Raw genomic sequence first — 22782 nt, 5'->3', positions numbered from 1 at the left:
CCGTGTTTTTGTGCATGACTTCCGGTCAGCCGCTTTCCCTCATGCTTTCCCTTACCGGAGCTAACGGTGCAAGCTTTTTTTTCAATTGTTTATGTTAGTCAATAAGTTAGTTAGTTAGTTAGTTAGTCTGTGTATTTTATATAGATAACTGTGCCCACGTTTCCGTTATCCGGTAATTGCCGTTAAAAATAATTCCCTCTAAGCGCGAATAAATCGCACGTCAATCAAAAACTATGAACCAAAAAAGCACAATCTATCCCGAGTGAGACAAACTGCTTGATCCCCGTCTCCAGTGTACCAGCAGAGAACCTGCAGAACCGAATCAGCGAAAAAACACACCGGGCTAAGCCTCTCTACCTGAGCAGCTGAAGCTGCGGCTCACACCCTCGACACACAGACACACAGACGGTGCTTCTGCATGCCAGCCACACGTGTGCGCAACTGTGAGAAATAAATATGCGAGGTGTACGCTGCTTTTCTATCTTTTTTTCCCTTTTCTTTCTTTCTTTCTGTCAGCGACATACACTCCTAACACAGGACGGGTTGTTTTTATTGACTGAGTTGATTATTAAGCCATAGTGATGCGCGGATCGGCTCTGATAGCACCTGAATCAGCATGTACGCATCAACCATCCAGCCGTTACAACATGATTGAGCTAGCAAAGCAGTTTTGTGTTGCTATGTGTGGTATTTATTCAGTTTTGGGAAATCACAATGTCTAGAAAGCATCAGTGGCTGCAGCTGACAGGGACAGCTAACGTTAACACTAGCAGCAAAGCTAACATCAGGATCGTCATCCGTTAAAAGCCTCCCGTTGTCGGATACGACATGAAACTACTCCAGTTAACGCAATCATGTTGTAACTAAGACATCCGCTGGAAAAAATATTTTTTTCACAGACCGTTTATTGAGTTATTGAGTTATTACAGGCACGGCTAACAGCTAACGGTTAGCCCAGCTAATCTACGATAACCATTGTGTTTATAGACTTTACAAACATCAGATTAGTCTAAACGGTGATAGAGTGACGTGCCCTTGACCCTCCCTCCCTATAAAAGGCTACAGCCAGTGAGCAATGGCAGCGCGTATTTTCGAAGTGAAATGGCAGAGTCAAATGTCTGTTTTAATTAGTGTTACGGTAACATTAGGTACATGTCGCTATGTCATTTCAATTAAATTTAATGTTAGAATCATAGCATGGGTTAATGTCCGGAGCTTGAGTTATTAGCGGCTCGGTCCCAGCAATGGGTCAGGCATTACGGTTGTGTTAGGTGAGTAGCCCGGCAGCCCAGCTAACATTTACAATTAGCATTGTAAAATGTAGCCTGGCAGGCACCCTGGCGGGCTGTGTTTAGCTATTCCCCTGCCTACTTCAATGATGATGGTCCCTGTATTAAATGTAATATATTTGCCGAGATGGAGGCGAGGCTCAGTGACTAGAAGAGCTGGTAGAAGAACTCCATATCTGTAAGTTACTCCAGTAGCCGTAGTAGCTCTAATGCTAACTCCAGGGGCTAACGCTAACTTCCCTACTCTGCGTGAGCCGGAGCCATGAGCCACGGGTTCACGGAGAAGAGTAGGAACGTTAGCGTGGCAGCCGACTAGTGCTAACGCTAATAGGGATGGGCAACACAAGCAAAAACAGTATTCAAAAATATTGAATATTCAAAAAGTATTCGACAATTTTTCGAATAATCGCCTCATCTCACACGGAGCATCTCACACCGCTGTAGCAATCCTAGACTGCCCTCGTGCGGTTAGGAGCTGAATTGCATGTCAAATAAATAAATAAATTTAGAAAATCAAAAATCGTGACCCATCCCTAAACGCTAACGTCCCTACTCTTCTCCGTGAGCCTGGCGGGCTCACGGCTCCGGCTCACGGAGAAGAGTAGGGACGCAAGCGTGGCAGCCATCTAGTGCTAACGCTAACAGGAAAGCAGGGAAATAGCTAAACACAGCAGAGACTGAGAGTGAGTGAAAGACATCGCTAACTGCTAAACTAAGCCAAACTAAGTTGGCTGTTTAGGTTTTATTTCCTCGCCCCTGTGGCGAGTGAATCTGCCTGTAGTGAAACCGGGGCTAACCGGTGCTTCTTCCTCAGGCTCCACTTCACTCAGTTGCCAGCATAGCCAGTTAGCCTCCGCTAGCTTCTCAGCTAACGTTAGCCCCAGCTCTCCGTTTGGATCCAACCGGAGCACCGAGCCCTGGTTTGTTATTCAGGTTAATGTGGGAAGAAGCAGCGGGTTTATCGGGCAGCTGAGTGAAGTGGAGCCTGCGGAGGAAACACCGGGACCGTCTGGATGTAATAGTCCGTGGAGGTGCTGCGGTGCTCGACTGCACAGACGAGGCAAGTGGGGTGGGAGGTGGAGAGCAGAGGTAGAGGGAAGCTTTGTTTTGGTCTACAGGCAGTGCACAACAGCAAACCTAGCAGTGAAACGATTTCGCTTTTTGCCCCTTTAAGCAATGAATTTAAAACAGGTAATGTGCTAGCTAGCCTAATCTCTAAAAGAATTTCAGAGCCTCAGGGCCTTGATGGCAAAAGCCCGGTCACCTTTAATTACCACCCTTGATATAGAGACAAATAGTGAGGGTAGGCTTGAGGATCTCCGGTCACAACTTGGAGCATAGATAGTCAGAAGCTCAATTATATAACTGGGGGCTAAACCATGTTGAGCTTTAAAGTTATTAAAAGAATCTTAAAATCAGTTCTGAGGTTAACTGGCATCCAGTGGAGGGAGGCGAGAATTGGGGTAATATGTGACCTATGATTTGTCCCAGTTAAAATACGAGCTGCAGCATTCTGTACTAGTTGAGGCCGAGCTACTAAAGATTTACTGAGGCATGTAAACAGTGCATTCCAGTTGTCAAGGCGCAAGAATTCAAAAGCATGAATAAGTTTTTCAAGGTCAGGAAAAGGCCCAGCTTGTTCAGTGTTCATACAGTGCAATACAGAACTGTTATAATAATAATAAATAATTTTGCCAGTGGACAAAATGCTCTGTCCAGCAAGAGGATTGTGCCTGTCTTTGACATGCATTTATTCTTATGTAGTTGGACTTTTTTCTGCTGTACCAAATTCACACCAAACCGTGACTTATATGCATTGTTACACCTCCAGTAACCACTTCAGTTTTCAACCACTGTTGTTGCAGCTTGGTATGTTGTCATTGATAGGGACAAATATCAGCTTCAGCCTTAGAAACTTTATTCAATATCATTCACATAGAAACCCCCAGCAACTCATCAAACTGTTTTGTAACCTTCCTCTCGTTGCAGGCTCAGTCCCTGACCCCTCCAGACTACAACCTGCGCTGGTCAGGTCTGATTGTTACAGTGGGTGAGGTCCTGGAGCGCAGCCTGCCCAACATCAACAGTACAGACTGGCATCAGACCATGACGGGCATGACCCTTCACCAGATGATCCAGAGTGCTGCCAAAGCTCTTGCTGGAATCTACAAACAGCAGCTGCCACCCAGAACTGTGTGAGACCGAATAGCTCCAGTTTCTGTCACATACTGGGAGGAGATGCTGGAGGAAAAAGTAGCTGATGGAACAGCAAAGCTCCTTGTATCTCTCCATCCATTCTCATCTGTCCTTCCGCTGCAAAGCCAAATGCACATTTCTTTTAAAGTTCTTGATGTATTTGCTCACAAATGTTGGCAAGGTTTTTCTGAGAGGCCATTAGATATCAAATCATTACTTGTCCACTCAGGCTTTAAAGAAGACTTAACCATTAACTAATGATCTCATCATCCTCATTTAGATATTATTAAACATTGTGTATATTAGTATCAGCAACCTTAGCACATATTGTGGCATTATTTTGTTGTCTTGTTCTGTTAATGAATGTTTATGGTTATCATAGAGACTATTACATGGAGTATGTCTCAGCCGTTTTCCATATACTCACACAATCAAAACTTTATACTTGAACTTTTCTTACTTAAAATTATACTTTGCCAATTTTTACCCAGGTCTGTGTCACCATGATGTAAGGAGTGTGTGCCCTAGCCACCTGTTTCTGGAGCTCCCCGCCGTCCACCAGCCAAAATTGCGAAACAGTGAATGAAGTAAAAGGCGTCACTGATGAAGCAAAATAAAGCATTTCCAGGTGCTGGTCATGTGGGGGGAAGCTAAACACTGTTCATTTTCACACATTTTCCACACTGCGTTGACACAAACATGGTTGAAAAAAATGTCCCTTAAAAGGAGTCCTAATTCAAATGCTGTAGACCCAGACAGACTCAAACATAGAGAGAGAACGCCAAATTGAACCTGAAGGTATAGAAAAAACCCTGACTCACTGAGAATTCATTTAATGTGGACCTGGCCCGGGGTTGCGCCTTGGATATTAGCAACTGAGTAGACCTGTGAAGTCCTCCACTTTATACTGCAGCACTGTAAATTCTACTTTGTACTAAAGTTGGCAGTGTATTATTGTGGCAGTTAGTATTCAAGAAACTAGTATACTGTTTTGAAGTAACAGGAAATGATACAAGATATGTGCTGGTATCCTGATGCTACTGCCACTTTCACATTACTATTCCTTATATAGCTGGTTAAAAGAAACGCCATCTGAGAATTTTATTTTGTGTGTATATTTTTGTTTTCTGAGCTGTTTCCATCCACCATTCACCTTCTACTGTTTTTTTCTTACTGTAAATAAATAACGACGAAAAGTTCCTGAACCGCAGCCAGATTAACTTTGTAGGAGGCGCTGGAGTTAAAATGACCATCTGTTAACTCACCATTCCTACCCCTCTCTATGCATTAATGGCATCCCTTTGCTTCTTGCTTATGCCAGATTTATGTAATAATTTGTTGTGTTAAGTGCAAAATTACAGTTTTTTAAATTACCATAAATCTTTTGCCACACATTGAACCTGGTGCCTCAGAGGGGGCCCTGGGGGTCAGGGGCCCTGAGCAGCTTCTAAAGCACTGACTCAGAATTAAGTAGTTGTGCTAAAAAAAAAAAAAAAAAAAGATAGTTTATCGTATTGAAGCATTCGATTCAGTCAAAATGACCTCAGCAGGATGGCTCTTGATATTGTACTGTATGAAAAACTGATGAAACAGTGTGTGAGAATAATAGTACCCACTCACATTAAGATTTTGTTCAGTAAAGGTTAAATGATAAAATGACGACCTGTAAACATATTCAACAGTTGTGCTCCGCTATGGCAGACTGATAATCAAAGCCTTTGTTCAAAGTAGGCATGACACCTCTGACCTCATGTCTGCATAGTGCTCTGTCTGTGTATACTTAGGGTTGCAGCGATATACCGGTTTTTAGGTTTTCTGTAATATAAAATTTGACTGTTATCATACTTTTTGCTTTGCCACGATATTGGGAAAAAATGCAACTGGACATTAAATCTCTCCTTAATTTTTAGTTATATTCAAATGGAATACTTTTTACAAATATTCCCATTAAGAAAGTGGTTCCAAGTTTAAAATAAAGTAATAAAACGTTTGTTCAACCAAAAATAACATTTCTTTTTCATTCCTTTGAGGGTCACTCTGACTGATAATAATATACAGTCTATGATACCATGAAATTGCGTTATTTTCTGAGATGGTTATCGTACTGTAAAAATTCCATAACGTTGCAACCCTAACACTTAATTCTTTGCACTTCATTTGATAAAAACATATTTTGACCCATGAGTTATTGCAACAGAAGACTACCAGTGACCTGAGATTGGAAAATTATAAATATATATATGTTATGCTTATTCAGGCAATGGGATGGCTGTCAGAAAGGGGAGTTACTCATACAGTAGACTGAGCACTGTTTGTGAAGTTTGAGTGAAAAGACAATTCTGTGTATTTTGCGTCCCATAAACGTGCCTAAAATCAATCACATACTGGTTGCCCATAGGTGTCAATGTGAGCGTGAATGGTTGCCTGTCTCTACGTTTTAGCCCCGCGAAAGTCTGGAGACCTGTTTAGGGTGTACGCTGCCTCTCGTCCAATGTCAGCTGGGATAGGCTCCAAACCCCCCGTAGTAAATGAATGTATATAGTGAATTAATCTTGACAAGTGTCCAAAAATAGGTTTGGGGTCAGCAGCCCATTTCCTCTTCTCTGTGATCAGTTTCCCTCCAAATGAACAAAGTGTAAGAAACTCTGGTCCACCTTGTTGCCTTCAAAATAAAGAGGAGGCTATTATTGCAGTGACACCAATAGCTCAGTTTTTCTCTGTGCAGAGGTGTTTGTTTTTACTTGTTTGTTGTCAGCTCTGCCTTTAGGCATGCTGCAGTATGCAGTACAGTACAAAATAACTAATGAGTATCTACAAATTGAATTACCCTTTGATATCTGGGTCAGTATTTTAATTATTTATGTGATATTCATTATCTTGTCATAGGTTACTAATGTTGTTTTTACCTCCCTGAGCACTTTGTTTTTGTCTGTGATAGTCCAGAGGGGTATTCCAGGTAGGAGGTTCAACAAACTCTGAGTCTAACCCTGAACTCTGAGTTAATTTACCCTGAGATGGGAAACTCTGAGTTACCGGTTCCAGAACAGCTGATCTGAGTTAGTTCAGTCAACTCTGAATATGTTCACTCTGAGTTAAGCCGACAATAAAAAGCCATCATCAATGGAGCGCCGACTGCACGATTCACCATGGCAACAGGTAAATAAAAGACAGCGCCTCCATTTTAATCCAGTGGATGTAGAGATATTAATGCATGTGTAGCAGACGGTGCACGTTTATCTTTAAAAGAAGAGCCTGAGTCAGAGCGAGGAAAGTGTCAATAAGTTAAACATAAGGTTCATAAAAAAAGTTTTATTCAGTGTTGTCCGTTTATTCATCATTTATCAGACTTACATTTCCTTAATGAAGATAAAGTAGTGGAATCTGACTGTGTATCAGACTGTTGATACATTATATTAATAATATATAATAATATATTTGTTCAGATTTAATCTGATGGGGAAACACACAGGAGGCAGAAGATTTAAAACATATAGGCTAGGCTATAGATCAAAGACATAAAGACATGACTGTAAACTCACAGTCTGACCCAGTAATAATATGTTTGGTGATTTGCACTTGAAAAGACGTTGAGGTTAAAATACAGAAAATGTTGGACATCTATTTCTGTCTTGACTCAACAGCATTCAGTGAATTTTTTTCAGCTACAAATGTAGTAAATGTAAAGACAGTGAGATGCTGCACCATTGCTCACTCAGAAATATGAACATATAATCCCCAATATTAGGCTATAGGAATTATGTTCCATCAGTGCGACCAATGACATCAGTGATAGAGATCATTAGTCAGTGATACTACGTGTCTAAAGCTTCATACCCATTTTTAAAATGTAAATAATTAGACCTACACATTATGTGCAATAAACATTTGGGAGCTGCTCTAACAGACTGACAGTCTGATCCTTGTGCACAGTGCACTGTTAGCAATTGATGTAATTTCTACAGTAAATCTTACAACAATGCATTGTATTTATTTAGTTTTTACTGTAAATGGCAATGCATTATGGGACATTTATTGACAGTCTTGTAACATAAAAAAATTGCTTAATAAATATAAAAAGGACAGAGGTTTGATTCTGAGCTGAGGGTGACTTCTCGCTGTGTAATATTTCAATGTAAAGACAAAAGCTGATGTCCAAAGAAATGATTGATGTGCATAAATTCAGCAACTTAAGACAGTCCTGAGTAACAAACTAATATCCAGCAGGATTTAGACTGTGACAGACGGTAAATCTCCGCTAATTATTGCGCTTCGATACAAGCTCTGACACGGACTGAATGAATGAGGAAATGAAACAGCGTGTAAGAGGGAGGAGACAGAGAAAAACCTGACCACTGAGCAGGTTAGGTTCACAGACTCAGTTGCCATGGTGATTGACTCAGTTTGATTTACCTCTCTTTGTGGAACTGAAAACCCAGAGTTTCCCTCATTTCAGGGTTAACATAGGCTACTCAGAGTTTTCACTAAACCCGCTTTCTGGAATAGCCTACCCCTCGGGCCCTATTTCAGAAAGCAGGATTAGTGAAAACTCTGAGTAGCCTATGTTGAGCCTGAGATGAGCGTTTTCCGTTTCACAAAGCCAGTTCAGTGAAACCCTGAGTCAGTTACTATGGCAACTTACTCCGCGAAGCAAACCTGCTGGCTCGCAGGCTGATCGCTCGCTGAGCGTGTAGCAGGAAGGAGAAACATGGCGTGTCCTTTATTAAATGAGGTCGTGGACGTTGGGGCACAGTTTATTCAGAGACTGATGCGGAAAGAGAGGATGATTAGACCCAGTTTGGATGTCTGCCCGGAGGAGCTGTAGCCTATGAAAGATACAATTTCACATCATGCTCTAGTAGCCTATAATTTATCTTAACAATCTGTTTCACCCAGATATATCAAATATATTACACATCGTGGATTTACATTATCATCGGAGCAAATTTTATGCATTGCCCTTTGATTCTTTTCTTTATAACATCAGAGACGCTGAACACATCAGAGAGACAGCGGATTGTCCGGCTGTAAGAAAAGTGACGCTGGCTCTGAAAGGACTTTTACCCGTTTTTATCGTTTTCCCTGGACATAAATCAGATTCGATTGTCAACATAAATAGTACGAGGCCTCGGTGGAATAGTGGACAGTGCGGACGCCCCACGCTCAGTCCGAGATGCAGCGGCCGCGGGTTCAAACCCAACGTGCAGCCTCTCGCGCGTGACGTTCCGTCTCTCTCCCTTAACGTTATGCTTTTTTAATTATGTTTTGCCATTAAAGGCAACAAAAGCCCAAGAAATAATCTATGAAAAAAGAGGAATTCCACAGAACTGTAGGTTTGTCAGTGTTAATAAGAAATTAATCTACATGATGCAATGATTCATAAAAACTTTTCATATAGCCTATTCAAAGATTCCGCGGTGTAACTGGCTCATTTAGCCTATGGGGCTCAACATCCCATCATAACTCCATCTGAGCATAAAGGAGATTACGTGAATCGGAAGTCATTTCACAGCAATTCAATTAACCTCAGCCTAATATTGACAGAATGAAGAAAGTATAAGCAAAACTTTTACCAGTCTGTACAATATCTTTGTATTTGATTTTGAGTGGATGCCTAGTGTGCTTGGGCTCACAGCTGAGTATGAGGATATAGCAAATTATATTAAAATAGATGAACCCTGTTAAGATATAAAAAAATGTTTCTATATTATCTGTAGATTAAGCACGCATTAGCGCATCACATTACATAATATTAGCCTACATCACTTAACATTACCTATTAACACACTGCAATCTTTTCCCATCACACCTCACGCTGTTTAGCTGCAGCTGAGGTAATAGAATTTTTTCTTTTCATGTCTTCACATTCATGGTCATCAAAATCTCCGATTCAGCTGGGATGAAACAAGTGGCTTTCTGCTTTCTGCCACTGGGAATCATGTCATCTGCGCTCCACTGATGATGTCTTTTGGTGCTCGCCGTGAACGCGCTTCCCTCGGGCTGAACATAGGCTACTCAAAATTGATTGAGCTAATTCTGATCAGCTGTTCTGGAACCGAAAACTCAGAGTTTCCCAGCTCAGGCTCGGTCAACCCGGATATCGGGACTAGACTCAGAGTTTGTTGAGCCTATTTTCTCAAATAGGGCCCAGCAGCCACTACTGCCACAAATACAATGGAAGGCTTAGTCGTTATCAGAAAAAGTAGATAGCACTTGTTGTGCACACCAGGGCGCACGGATTCAAAATAATGTCCGCAACTAGCATCAAATTACAGAGAGCATAATGCAAATTGACTCCGCCTGCTCGGGACAGTTTCGGCATACGTCGTTAACAATTACAAATGAACCCAAAAGTTCAAATTGAATGAACGCATTGCGTCGAGCTACCCCATTGGCTAGTGGTACACAACGTAAAATATACAATGAGCCGCCATATTAGGAAGCCAAACCCCTCTTTCACTGGGATAAGAAAACACAGGTTATAGTTCCAAGACAATTTTCGGAAGTGGCGGCTGATGAGCGCTTGAAACGAAGTCACTAAACGCGCACAATCCATATCTTGTTCTGGTTTGCATTTTCTTTTTGATAACGGGTTATTTGGCCACTCTTCTTCAATGGCGGCGGCTACAACTCCAACCGGGCAAAGAAGCACGTGCGGCAGCGGCACTCCGCTGAGTCCGTCCAGGATAACCAGACTGCAGGAGAAACAACAGCTCAGGGAGCTCAACGACCGCCTGGCCGCTTACATTGACAAAGTCCGCAGTTTGGAGTCTGAAAACGACGTTCTGCACTTGCAGATTAGCGAGAGGGAAGAAGTGCGGAGTCGGGAGGTGTCCGGACTGAAAGCCTTGTATGAGACTGAGCTAGCCGACGCCAGACGGTGTTTGGATGAGTCCTCCAAGGAGCGGGCCTGGCTGCAGATTGAACTGGGAAAGCTCAAATCCGAGCATGAGCAGCTTTTACAGAAGTAAGCCTGTAACACTTTACTCATGTTATACAGTCTGTTACGGACACGGACTTTGGATGATTAGCTAAAGGCTAACGTCGCATACTGACTTTGATTTTCGAGCCATTTTTGCAACATTACGCACGTAAGTCCGCACGGGAGGTTAGCGTTAACGTTACGTGTTCTGGTCAGAGCGTCACTCAGACTAACACCTTGATTTTACTGTCCTTCGGTTTTTGGCTCGTTCTAAGTCAGTCTTACATTTGTCGTCGGTATAATCACTAAGTTATTTTAGAAATGATAATATTTTTAAATGATTATCAACGGCCTTTACCGGTCCATTATTGTCCGTGTTTCTGAAGAGACTAAATGTCAAAGCGACTTTTAAAATGCACCAAAATCAAATAGGTTGACCAACTAAGAGAGAATACTATTTAGTGAAATTGACCTTTTGGTTCAATTTAAGTGTCAGACAAGTCAAGAGTAAGCGTTCATTGAAGGCAACATGGTGCCTTCAAGATCTGAATACTGTTATTATCTGTCAAGAGCACAAGACACAAAAACCTTGCAGAATTTAAAGGGGAGCTATGACCATTTTCAAAATCCATGCATGTTATTCTTATGGTCTAAGACAGTCCAAAAATGTAAGCAAACATGATCACATCTCTCCCAAATCCAAAAGCTGGTGTGTTAAAGTGTTAAAACCTAAATTTATGATGTCATAGGGTATTAAGTGTGGAGCTGCTCTTAGACAATGAATGTTGAAAGATGTTCTAGGTGACACTGAAAGCATGACAAAGAAGGAGTGAAGAAAATGTTTTAACCTGTAAGACACATACATTCCCGACAAGAAAGAGGAATGGGGCGCACAGTATCATTTCTAGAGGTTCATCCCAAAACCAGATTTTGCATTTTCCCACACTTGCGTCTCTTCCTCACATCCTAGCTCCGCCCTCGTAGGACACGGGGGAGAGATGCGAGGATGAGACGCGAGGAGAGAAGAAACAAAGACGGTGGATACCAGACGGTCCACTGCGAGTCAGTTTCCTGTATCAGTGTCACGTGGGGTGCGCGACCACCACGCCCCTTTAGGAGACTAACAGCAGGTCCTGAGTCCATTGACTTCAGTGAGAGAAATGAACGTGATTACAGATTATGGCCGATTCTTTCGCCCCATAGTCACGGAAGCAAATATTGGACCCATTTATCACAAGCCACATATCTTCAGAACATTCCGACACCAAAATGGCAAATTTCAGACGGACAAATCAGGAGAAAATTTACTTTGTTCAAGACCTGTTTCTGTCTCAACAACACACTCTCGCGAGATCTGGCAACAGATATCTCCTCTCTGGTGTTGAAATCAGTGCAGTTTCACCAAAGATACTGGATTACTAAAAATATTTTTTTCCAGCGGATGTCTTAGTTACAACATGACATTGATGTCCTGATGTTAGCTTTGCTGCTGCTGTTAGCTGTCCCTGTCAGCTGCAGCCACTGATGCTTCTTGGACATCGTGATTTCCCAAAACTGAATAAATACCACACATAGCAACACAAAACTGCTTTGCTAGCTCAATCATGTTGTAACTAAGATATCCGCTGGAAAAAAATTTTTTTTCACGGACCGTTTATTGAGTTACTGAGTTATTGCAGACACCGCTAACGGCTAACGGTTAGCCCAGCTAATCTACGATAACCAAGCGAGGTTGGGGGTACTCGTCTTTGATTGGCGGTTCTCCATCGTCTTTGATTGGGCTACGGGGGACAACGCCTACTTAGGAGACCAGAAATGTATACCATTTCAGACAATTGGGGTATATTGTAGGTGGGCCATCTAGTAGTAATACAGTATCTTTTCCTTTCAGTATAGAGTGTGCCAGGGCTGACGTCAAAACCCGGAAGTTTAGCATTGCGTTGGTTCCCGGAAGAGAAAGTGAATGTGATTTTTGCATTGCGTTTTGGATTATGTCAGAAAATAAGCTCTGTGGCTAACACAAGTTTATGATACTTGCAGGTTTTGTTCAGCAGGATAATCTTCACATATGAACACCTTTCATACCGCATTTGAAGCTTAAAGGCGATCGCCAAAAGTAAAAAGCTAACGTTAGGCTTTAACGGACTACATGACTACTCCACGGTCGCGTGACTCTTGACGTCACCGCCACTAAGCTTTCAACTGATTTTGGCTGCTTTATTTTAAAAACATTGTATAATGGGGAAATCGGAGTGTTTAAGCTAAATAAGAAGCTGTAATGGCGGACTGCCAGCACTCTCGCCTGTTCGGGGGTGATGACGTTTAATGTCCCCGACAGGGTTTGTAGTCGTATTGAGCAACTTGTTAGCAACCGCCTTTTTTACGACACGTAAAAGCTTCAAAATTCACAAGTAGGGTATTTACTAACGTGTTTTATGTCGTAGAACAAAACCTGAAACTCGCTTAAGTTTTTGTTAACCACAGACCTTATTTGAGGCATTTTACCAAAATCCCATTCAAAAAAACATTGACTTTTAGACGAGAGAACCGGAAGTGCTAAAAGCGCTAACAGAGTTCCAGGTTTACTGGCACACTCTATTGTTTCCTTTTCTTGTTCAGATTTTTAACTCAATGGTGAATTAGAAAACAAATAAAATAGGTATAAAACATGGCAGTGATGCACTTGGGTTTAATCTCTTATCTGTCTTCACTCTGTATGAAACTCCAGGGATGTTGTGATGTATCAGATCAGTCTGATCAGCTGCAGCCCTGGGCTGTCCAATCAATAATTGATATCCAATCAGGGGGTTTGACGGTCGGTAAAAGACTTCTGTGAAGGCTGCACTCGTGTATCCTAGCTTCCCTCCCCTCTGAAAGCCTCCTCTCTCCTCGACTCCTCCAAACGCATTTAACGAATTGAGACCTCCTACAAGATGGCGAGTCTCGGTCGATTTCCGGGTCAAGTGATCGAGGATAGAGGACGGAGGAGTCGAGGAGGGATATTGGGATGAACCCTAGGTCTGTATCGGACTCAACGAATCAGATTTGCCTGTTTAATATGAATATCTTACTTTATGTCACATGTGTGAGTCAGAGAGTTTGAAAGAATTCAGTGGAACGTTTACTGTGACAGTGAAGTAAACGTAAACCAGCTAACTGCACTAACATTGGATCAGAAATGTGCAACATTTGTTGCTGACACTGGATATCAAACAAAAGCCAGAGACTGTGTTGTATTAAGTACCAGTGAGCTATAAATTCACCACTTTAACCAGAAGGCAGATAACATTATTTCGGAGCCTTACAGAGCACAGCCTCTCTTCCTTCAGGCAGATGTCTCTGTGTCCTCAGTTCCTTGGACCAAAGAGCAGCCGCAGAGTGACAAGCACTCACTCTGCAGCAAAATCTGGGGACCAAAATGTCCCCTGAAGTACACTGCACTCTGACTAGCAAAAACACACACACACACACACACACACCATCTCACCAATAGAACAATAAAGCCCATCAGACTTGATGTGCAATTTTCACAAATATTGACTAGACTTTCCCCGGCCACCAATATAACAAATTGCAGTTCTCAATTAATGTGGTGTTCCCCTGTCAGAGCTTGTGGTGGAGGAAAAACCAAAAATAGTTTGGGGAGTATTTTGGTTTTTGCTCTGATTGTAGTTCGGGTAGCAACGGTATACCAGTGTCAAGGTATACCATATTAAAGTTGTTATTGTGCAGTGTACATTTGCTTATCTACGGTATTGGAAAAAAATGCAACTGGAAGGACAAGCTCTACTTTATTTATTTTCAAAAAGGAGACCCTTTACACATACTTCCATTGAAATTGGTTTCAAGTTTCAATTATAGTATTAGTAATACTTTTTTTTTTTTTCTTACCAAAAATAACCATATTAAATCCTTTAACCCCTGACCCCAAAGGACACATTTTAGCAGCTGGAGGTGGCTTTTTCTAATAGTTTTTAATGAGAACAAAGCGTTTTGCTCACGGTTTTTGCTTTGCGATGTGCCTCACGTGTCTGTGCTCAAGGCGCCTGGCGTTTTTGCCGGAGCATACTGAACTCCTCTAGTTGGAAAAACTTCAACTCAGAGTGGAGAAACACCCCACGCCATCTCTGCTTTTTCCCCATTGTCCAGTGGGATTATTTGAGAGGCAGGCCTTCTGTGGTAGTCAAGACAGCAAGTTTACAGTTGGTAAACAATGAAGGAGAAACTGTTGGTAGCAGTTGCTGGATACTCAGAGCTATACAGTTACAGTTCAAATGACGTTTTTCCAAACAGCTTTTTATGCCGGGGCTTCAGGACACTTGGATCACTACGGACAAGCAGTATGGAGATATTTTGTGGTTTAAATTGTGTCTTTGGACGTTTGAATCTGGAGTGCCGTAAGCCTCTATAAGGTGGAGTTGTGTTGCTACCTCCTCTCCCCTGGGATCTCCGCAAGTGAGGTGAGGACTCTAAAACTTCACCTGAGCCTCCCTCGGCATATGGGTGAGTAGATAATGGCTGAATTTTCATTTTTGGGTGCACTATCCTTTTAAAGGGCCAGTCGCTATTAGATACGTGAGTAGAAACTGTGGAGATGGGCATTACCTCAGATTTGGTCCAATTAATCCTATAACCAGATATATGTGAAAAAGTGTCAATCAGGAAGCAGACTATCGAGACAGTAATATTTGGGTTGCTAGAAATCAACAATATATCGTCCGCATATAAAAATAATTTATGTTCTTGACGCTATGACCCCTTTAATGTCAGTGTTATTTTGTATCGCAATAGCTAGGGGTTCCAACGCGATTGCAAATATGAGGGGAGATAGGGGGCAACCTTGTTTCGTGCCCCTATACAGTTGAAAAGAAGGAGAGGTATTGCCATTACACAATACTGATGCCATTGGGTCCGTATATAACAATATAATCCAAGACAGAAACGATGTCCCAAACCCAAACTTTTTTAACATGTAGAACAGATAGCCACATTCGACCCTGTCAAAGGCCTTCTCAGCATCCAGCCCTTTAACATTGTAATCTTGCAACCCAAAAGCCAGAAAAATTGTTGGCAATTAATGTTTCTGCAAACCACAGATAATGGTACATTTGTTTTTTATGTAGTGTGTGTAATTTTAATATCCAACTTCATTTATTGGATTTTCTAGTCATTAGTATGCACAGCACCTATGTTTTTATAAACCTGAAACAAGTGTTTTTGTATATTCCCTTATGTCTGACAGATTTTGACAGCAGTAGTTGTTACTCAGCTGTTGACGAAACGTGCATTAATCTACAAAATAGAGGGTTTCGTCCCTGAGACTGTTTCAAGTTCATTTTCAGAAATAAAGGTCTGTTAGTTGATTTGTTGTGTAATTAATTGTTAAAAATGTTTGGGTTTTTTTCCAGCACACACCAAGCAACGTTGTGTTGAGATAGTTTAAATTGGCACCCACAGCTGTGTGTGTTCCTTTGGCTGAGTTTGAAACCAAATAATTTGAAAACAACCTTGATTTCACCAGTGCGTGAAATCCCACAGGACGGTAATGAGCATGTGTTACGACCCCTAGCTCGTGGTGTGAAAAGGGAAGCAACATAAACCAGTTGTAATTGGTAAAAGCAAAATTATTTATTAAACAAGGTTTGGCAAACAGAAATTGCGAGGCAACGCTAAAGGAAATGGGCTGATGGATGCTACTCAAATCAAAGAAACAAATGGAACCAAAAAAGGACTCTCAAAAATAGTTACTAATAGGGAGACTAAGTAAATCAAAAGCAAAGCAAAATTATCGCTAATTAACTTTCGCTTAGTTCAAACATGACACAAGCAGAACAGCACCCCTTATTCTAGTGTCTCTAATCAGAAAAAATACCTATGTGTATTGGTTTGCAAAATCAGTTATTGAACCTTCTGTTCCCTAGCCCAGTCCTAGGTATCTTTCAAGTGCCTCATGTAATTCACAACATTCAAGTTAATGCAACGATTAACATTTACAATATTCAGGAGGCACGTCTGGCAAGCTGCTGTACAGCGCCCGACTGATGATCTGTCTTATATAGCCGTGGCTCCTCAGGGATTGGTGGAGCTGATGTGGTACCGAACCAATCCAAACGCAGGAGATGCGGGCAGGAGGTGGAAGGTGGAGGGAAGCCACACCTTCTCAGCGTGAGCCAATCAGGTGCAGGGGATCACACAGCCTGCTCAGCATGAGACACACAACTATGCACAAAGTTACACTATGAGGCGGGGTACGGCGGCCGTAACAGCATGTTGCAGAGGTCCGCTTTGTTGTTGCTCAATGCATCCCAGCGATGCATACTGCATCCCATATATGCATGCAATTATAAAAACAAAAGCTGAGCACTTTCTTAGTGAAACATCAAATAACCCAAACAAACCCAAAGCTGTTCTGGAAGACTATTAAATCTTTAACTGACCATAAATAAAGGTATTAAGTAGGGATCGAAAAATAATCGGCACCGCCGATAATATCGGCCGATATTCAGCATTTTTATGATAATCGGCATCGGCCGTTTTTTCCACCGATAGCCGATAAAATACGTTTATTTTAATTAAAATATGTTTATTTTAATTAAAACGCGCTCCTTTGGCTCTCATGCAGCCGTCTCTCTCTGTCTGTCTGCCTGAAGTCTCCACTCTGTGCTGTGTAACAAATGTCCCGCCTACAGCCCCCACCGATTGGCTACACGGCACAAGTGAGTGACAGCCAATCAACACTAAAGGTAGATGCAGCGCTGCAGGCAGTGGCACAGACAGAGAGGAGGGGAGAGAGGAGGACTGCCCCGTGAAGCAGTAGTGTGATGTTTGAAGGTAAAGCAACAGAAAATGTCTAAGTTGCAATAAGAAATCCTCTATGCTGAAGTTTTAAAGACACCACTGTTAATGCTTGATAAACACACCATCTTCATACTGTATCTCAGTGTCTGTTCCCCCCCTCACGCGGTTGCTCGCGAGTCGCAACGGGCAGCCATTGGAAACAATAATGTCGTCTAAAACTACTTCACATCGGCTGCTAAAGCTAACGGACATGTAGAAGTTTACTTCAGTGCATTTCAGCTGTGTATGGTCGGTATGGCACTTGCTTGTGTGTGTGTGTGTGTGTGTGTTTCTGTGTACATGCACGCTAGCTTCAGCAACTGATGTGAAATTGTTTGTAGGTTTCATTAGTTCATTAAGTAAGTAAAACAATTAGTATAGTACAGTATACAATACTATAGTATACAATATAGTGGAGTGGAAGTAGCATCAAATGGAAAGGTAAAGTACAAGTACCTTAAAAATGATCCCTTAGTAAAGTACAAAAACAAACAAACAGTATACTGTTGTATTCAGTCTAATCCCAGGTGTGTTATTCTAAATTTTGACACCAAAATTTTAATTTTTACTGCAAATGAATATCGGTTCTAAATATCGGTTATCGGTTTCCTTGACCACTAATAATCGGTATCGGTATCGGTATCGGCCCTAAAAAACCCATATCGGTCGATCCCTAGTATTAAGCTTCCCTCATGCATTGTCAAGGGCTCTTAATCTCTGATAAAGCTAGGCTGCTTGACTGTTTCACTGAGCATTTCATTGCCTGTTTGTCCAGATTGTCAAGTGTTTTGGTTTTAAGGCTGTTACGAGATGGGGGGAAAAAAAATCAATTCACATAACTGTCACAATTTAAAAAAAAAAAAAAAAAAGATTTTTTAAAAATTGATTTATTAATTCCTGAATTAATATTTAATATATTCAGCTGCAAAATGTTGGCCTATACAGAGGTGGAAAGAAGTTACAACATTAATTGTGGTGATCTATGACTAATTTGCCGTCATATGAGGTTGAAGAAAAACAAAGCCAGGAGGCAGGCAGTGATGGACGCTAGTTCAAGGTCTACAGAGATAAGGGCTGCACCGTCTCATTTTAAATCCAGAGTAGGAAGTACTTTGAGTTTGACGCATTGCCAGGAAAAAAAACGGAGCTGGACATGGCTAAAGCTGCATACAAACTCTGTCATAGTCTAGTAACGTACTGTGGAAATTCAAGAAACAGCAGTGCACACATATTACTCAACATCATCGAAAGTTAGCCCAATGGCCTTCAGCAAGCCAGCAGATGCTGGAGGAAACTAAAGGTTGGCGATATGGCCTATTTCTTTAATTTGTGAACAACAGCAATGCAGGTTCTTTATACAATAATAATAGTTCAATAAAATAAAATCTACCACAAATTACACATTTTACCAGTTCCCAAATACAAAAAATGTACCCTGGGATTAGGGATGCACCGATATGGATTTTTTTTTTTTCGGCCAATAGGATAACCAATAATTACCTGCTTCTAATGACCAATAACGGATATGATAACCAACAATTTAACGTTTTTTTTTTTTTTTTTTTTAAATTTTAAAAAGAAGTGTAAATTTATTTACATCTTAGGGTAAGAAAGGCTAAGATGTAGTAGTGAGAAAATATGGATGAGTATAACCCTGACGTAATCAAATCAATCAATCACTTGCTAACACAACAAAAACAAAGAACAGTTGTGACTCCTCCAAACCTGCCAACATTAGGCAAGGATAAATACAAGGATGTGAAAGTAAAATGACTTCAAGTCAGTATTAAATTTATAGTTAATGGTAAGAGAGAGGGAAATTATGAAGCCCAGTGTTACTATGTAATGCCATGCTTGTTGTTGCCATAGGTAACAGTATGACGTCAGTATGCCAACAAGTCGAAATATAATAATAATAATAAACTTTTATTTATATAGCACCTTTCATACAAGAAATGCAGCACAAAGTGCTTTGCAATACGGGCAGCATAAGCACTGAGTGCTTCACGTGAAAATAGACAAAATGGACATAAAACAGACAAGGCTTTTAAATATACACAGGGCTTGACGCTAACTTCTTTCCCAAGGAGCACATGTGCTCCTAAGTTGAAAAAGTAAGGAGCGCGCAAAGAACTTCAGGGGCACAATGTAAATTGATCAAATAATGTGTTTTCCGTAATAAACGTGATGCAAATAGACATTTACAAGCAAAATTATTTAATGAATTTGAATACAAAATGTACAGAAAGGTAAAATCATCAAGTTTTGAAAAAGTATTGCAATTTAATTTTGTCTTTAATGTTATTATCTTATATATATTTTCTTTTCAATATGATTATCTTATATAATGTTATTACTATCCTAAAACTTTCTCCAGGTCCTCTGAAACTCTGCAGGACTAGCCTCTTTCACACAGAGACGCGGCATGCGCCCTCTCGCGCGCCGCTCAGCTTGGCGGCAGAGCAGTGCGCTCTTGCGCCGCGGTAGCACATACACAGCGCCGCGGTAGCACATACACAGCGCCCACATACTGGGCGCGTCAGTACTGCAATGCGCGTCCCTTCCATGTTGTTTGTTTGCTGTGAGATGTTCAGAGGTGTTACGCCCCACCCTTAGACGGCATTATGGGCATAACAAAACTCCATCACTGACCCAAATAATAACCACATAAACACCTTTTTAAAAAACAATCAGATCCATGGGATTTATTAGAATGAAGACAAGACAACAAAAATCCCACTGTGAGAGGCAGCAGGACCAGCAGTCCCCACACCAGAGGCCTCCCTCCTCTGCTGCTGGCACAGGAGCTCTTAAGCAGCACCTCCATGCCAGGTGTGCTGCACCTTGTTAGGTAATGCAGCACACCTGAGCTGATCTACAAGGGAGGGAAAAAGGGACAGCAGCACAGAACACATACACAGCCGTAACAAGAGGGAACGTAGGTGTCAATCTTATGTTTTGATGCTTGAAGGAGGAGATAAGAGCGGCCTCTTCCAATACGAAAGAGGCTCTTGTTTTTCTTGAAATCTGATTGGCTCAGCCGCAGTCATCAGTCATTACTCATGGCAGACTAGGCTAGTTTGACTGTTAGACAGAAAACATGGATAAAGCCGGTAAAAAAAGAAAGGGTGGTGCGGAAAAAACTTGAATAAAAAAACTTAAATCTTTACAAGAAGAGGCAGCTAAGTGCTCCAAAATAACTGACCTGTTGGGCCATGCCGTTGGTTGACGGTCTGAGGCTGCTGATGTTGCTAACCACGGAGATGGAGCCGACAGTGCCATTATAGCAGGTATATTAACGTACGCTAACGTTCATGAGTGTGTAATGTGCAAGTCTGGCTTTGGCAAATTGCGTATTTCTTTTTTTTTTACATATATATATATTTTTTAGGGCATTGTTGCCTTTAATTGATAGAACAGTCAGGTGTGAAAGGGGGAGAGAGAGGGAGGGAGTGACATGCAGCAAAGGGCCACAGGCTGGAGTCGAACCCGGGCCGCTGCAGTAACAGCCTTGTATATGGGGCACCTGCTCTACCACTAAGCCACTGACGCCCCAAATTGCGTATTTCTTCTAGGTGTCCGTTTCAAGAGGCCAACTAGCCTACTAGGTATTGCAATAAGTCATTATAATTTAAACCTGTACTGAAAGAAAATATGTGCCTGCTTTTTTCCCGTGGATGCACACTATTAACGTTAGATGGTGCTCCCAGTCCCAAGGAAAATGAAGCTGAGGGACAGACTAACCCCAGTTGTGATGAGGAGGAGGATGAGACCAGAAATATGACAGGTGTAGTGTGAATGCATAGCCTACTATGCATTACATTTTAGCCAGAGGAAAACCTTTTCAGTAGTGCTAAGTGGGATTTTTTTTGTTTTGTTATATTGTGCGTAAAATTAGATGCATTAGGATAGAGTCATATGCTCTTATTTTAAGTTAAATAATAAGCACATAGCCATTTGTGGCCAATTTATTATTGCATTCATTTTATAGTCTGGAATTAAACAATTACTGCTGATTTTCTTATGTAGTTGATTCTGAGCACAGCGTTTGTGTAGTGTGTACAAGCATGTAGAGGATTATAAGTAGAAACGTGTGGGCCGGTGTGTGGGCCGGTGTGCTTGAATGTCCCGGGCTGAATTTGTGTCCCAGTTAGGGTTGGGTCGGTTCTCAGTAATACCAGTTTGGTTCGGTACTCTGTTTTGGACCGTTTTTTTTGAGACCGACCGGACCGCATATGTCATTTTACAGCCTGTGTCTGCCTCTTTGCCAAGCGCACAGCGAGCAGGAGAGAGAGGGGGGTGGGGGTGGGGCAGGGACTGAGCTAGGTAGGGGGGTGCGAGCGCGCAAGCGCCGAGGCCTCTACTGTAGCCTGGAGTTTGTTTAACAGTGACGGGGAATTGATAATGGCGGACAATTTAGTCTCGAAGAAATCAAAGAATGCGCCAGTATGGTAACACTTTGGCTTTGAGCCAGACGAAGGAGGCAACCCTTGTTTGCACTGATTGAGTAAGCTAAACCTGCAAATTTATTTGTAAGGAATAAAAGAAACAATGCGTTACTGTCACTCTGTTGTCCTATGGTCGTTTTTTTTTTTTTTTAAATGAGTCAACTGTGCCCCCAAGTGGCGAAACTCCGGTATTACTGACTTGATGCAGGATTTGCACTTTTTTTTTTTTAAATTGTATTTGTTTTTATTTTGTTGTAAAGCACTTGAGCTACACCTCCCTGTATGAAAGGTGCTATATAAATAAAGTTTATTATTATTATTATTATTATTATTATTATTATTATTATTTTCATTGATGTGTTTTTTCACAAAAACCTGACCGTTTTTTTTTTTTTTTCTCATACGACCCAACCCTAGTCCCAGTCTGCCCTGGTCTTGTCTCTTATACAACATATGTGAACATGTAAAGATACTTTATTTTCACTGAATTATATATTCATACTTTTGTTTTTGTGCAATCTTGTAATTCTGCATTTGACCACCACTAGAGTAAATCTAAAAGAAATCAGATAGGAGAATTTGGAAGCTCATTTTTCCACCAAAAAAATCAATCGAGGAGCATAACCCCAGGACACCCTAGCAGGTGCCGGGTCTCGTATCCTTCTCACCTTTTTCACCCCTGACCCATTTTCATGCCTGAATATAGAAAGACGTGGATTAACTTATTCATAAAATCTTAGTTGTAAAAGTATTAATCGTAAAATCAAGTAAGATTCTAAAAGAGTTGCAGCAGCATAAGCCTAAATAGAAAGTAAAAGCGTATAAAGAAAGTTTCAGACCTGTATCGGGAAAGTCAGAGCTAGTTAAAGGCTAAATTTAACAGATATATTTTTATCGTCCTTTTAAAAATATATAGCGAGCTAGCTTCCTTGATATCTGTTGCTAGTGTTCCATAGCTTTGGGGTGTAATTGACAAAGGCTGCATCTCCGATCTTCTTCCGGCTGCTGCTGGGAATCTCCATTAAACCAGCAGTAGATGATCTCAGTGTTCTTGGAGGCAAATAGTTAACAAGGGAGTTAGTAATGTAACTCA

General features: G+C 41.3%; 2 protein-coding genes across 5 annotated transcripts in view; both read left to right on the top strand.

Moving 5' to 3' along the window:
* prrc1 (proline-rich coiled-coil 1) overlaps nt 1-5489 on the top strand; it is a 57475-nt gene extending 51986 nt beyond the window's left edge. For 3 of the 4 annotated variants that reach the window (XM_078162156.1, XM_078162157.1, XM_033646775.2), the window contains one exon: nt 3279-5489. In XM_078162156.1, coding sequence (XP_078018282.1) covers nt 3279-3488 — 210 coding nt within the window. In that variant the 3' untranslated portion in view covers nt 3489-5489. The remainder of the gene's footprint in view (nt 1-3278) is intronic. The other variant, XM_033646777.2, reaches the window with a different exon arrangement.
* Nucleotides 5490-9903: 4414 nt separating this feature from the next.
* lmnb1 (lamin B1) overlaps nt 9904-22782 on the top strand; it is a 67077-nt gene continuing 54198 nt past the window's right edge. Inside the window, exon 1 of the mRNA XM_033646772.2 lies at nt 9904-10449. Within this exon, the coding sequence (XP_033502663.1) occupies nt 10097-10449 (353 nt within the window). The 5' untranslated portion in view covers nt 9904-10096. The remainder of the gene's footprint in view (nt 10450-22782) is intronic.

Source organism: Epinephelus lanceolatus, chromosome 19 (assembly GCF_041903045.1).
Source record: "Epinephelus lanceolatus isolate andai-2023 chromosome 19, ASM4190304v1, whole genome shotgun sequence".
Taxonomy (NCBI): Eukaryota; Metazoa; Chordata; class Actinopteri; order Perciformes; family Serranidae; genus Epinephelus; species Epinephelus lanceolatus.
Note: the sequence above shows the minus strand (reverse complement) of the source record. Positions and strands in the feature narration are given on the sequence as shown.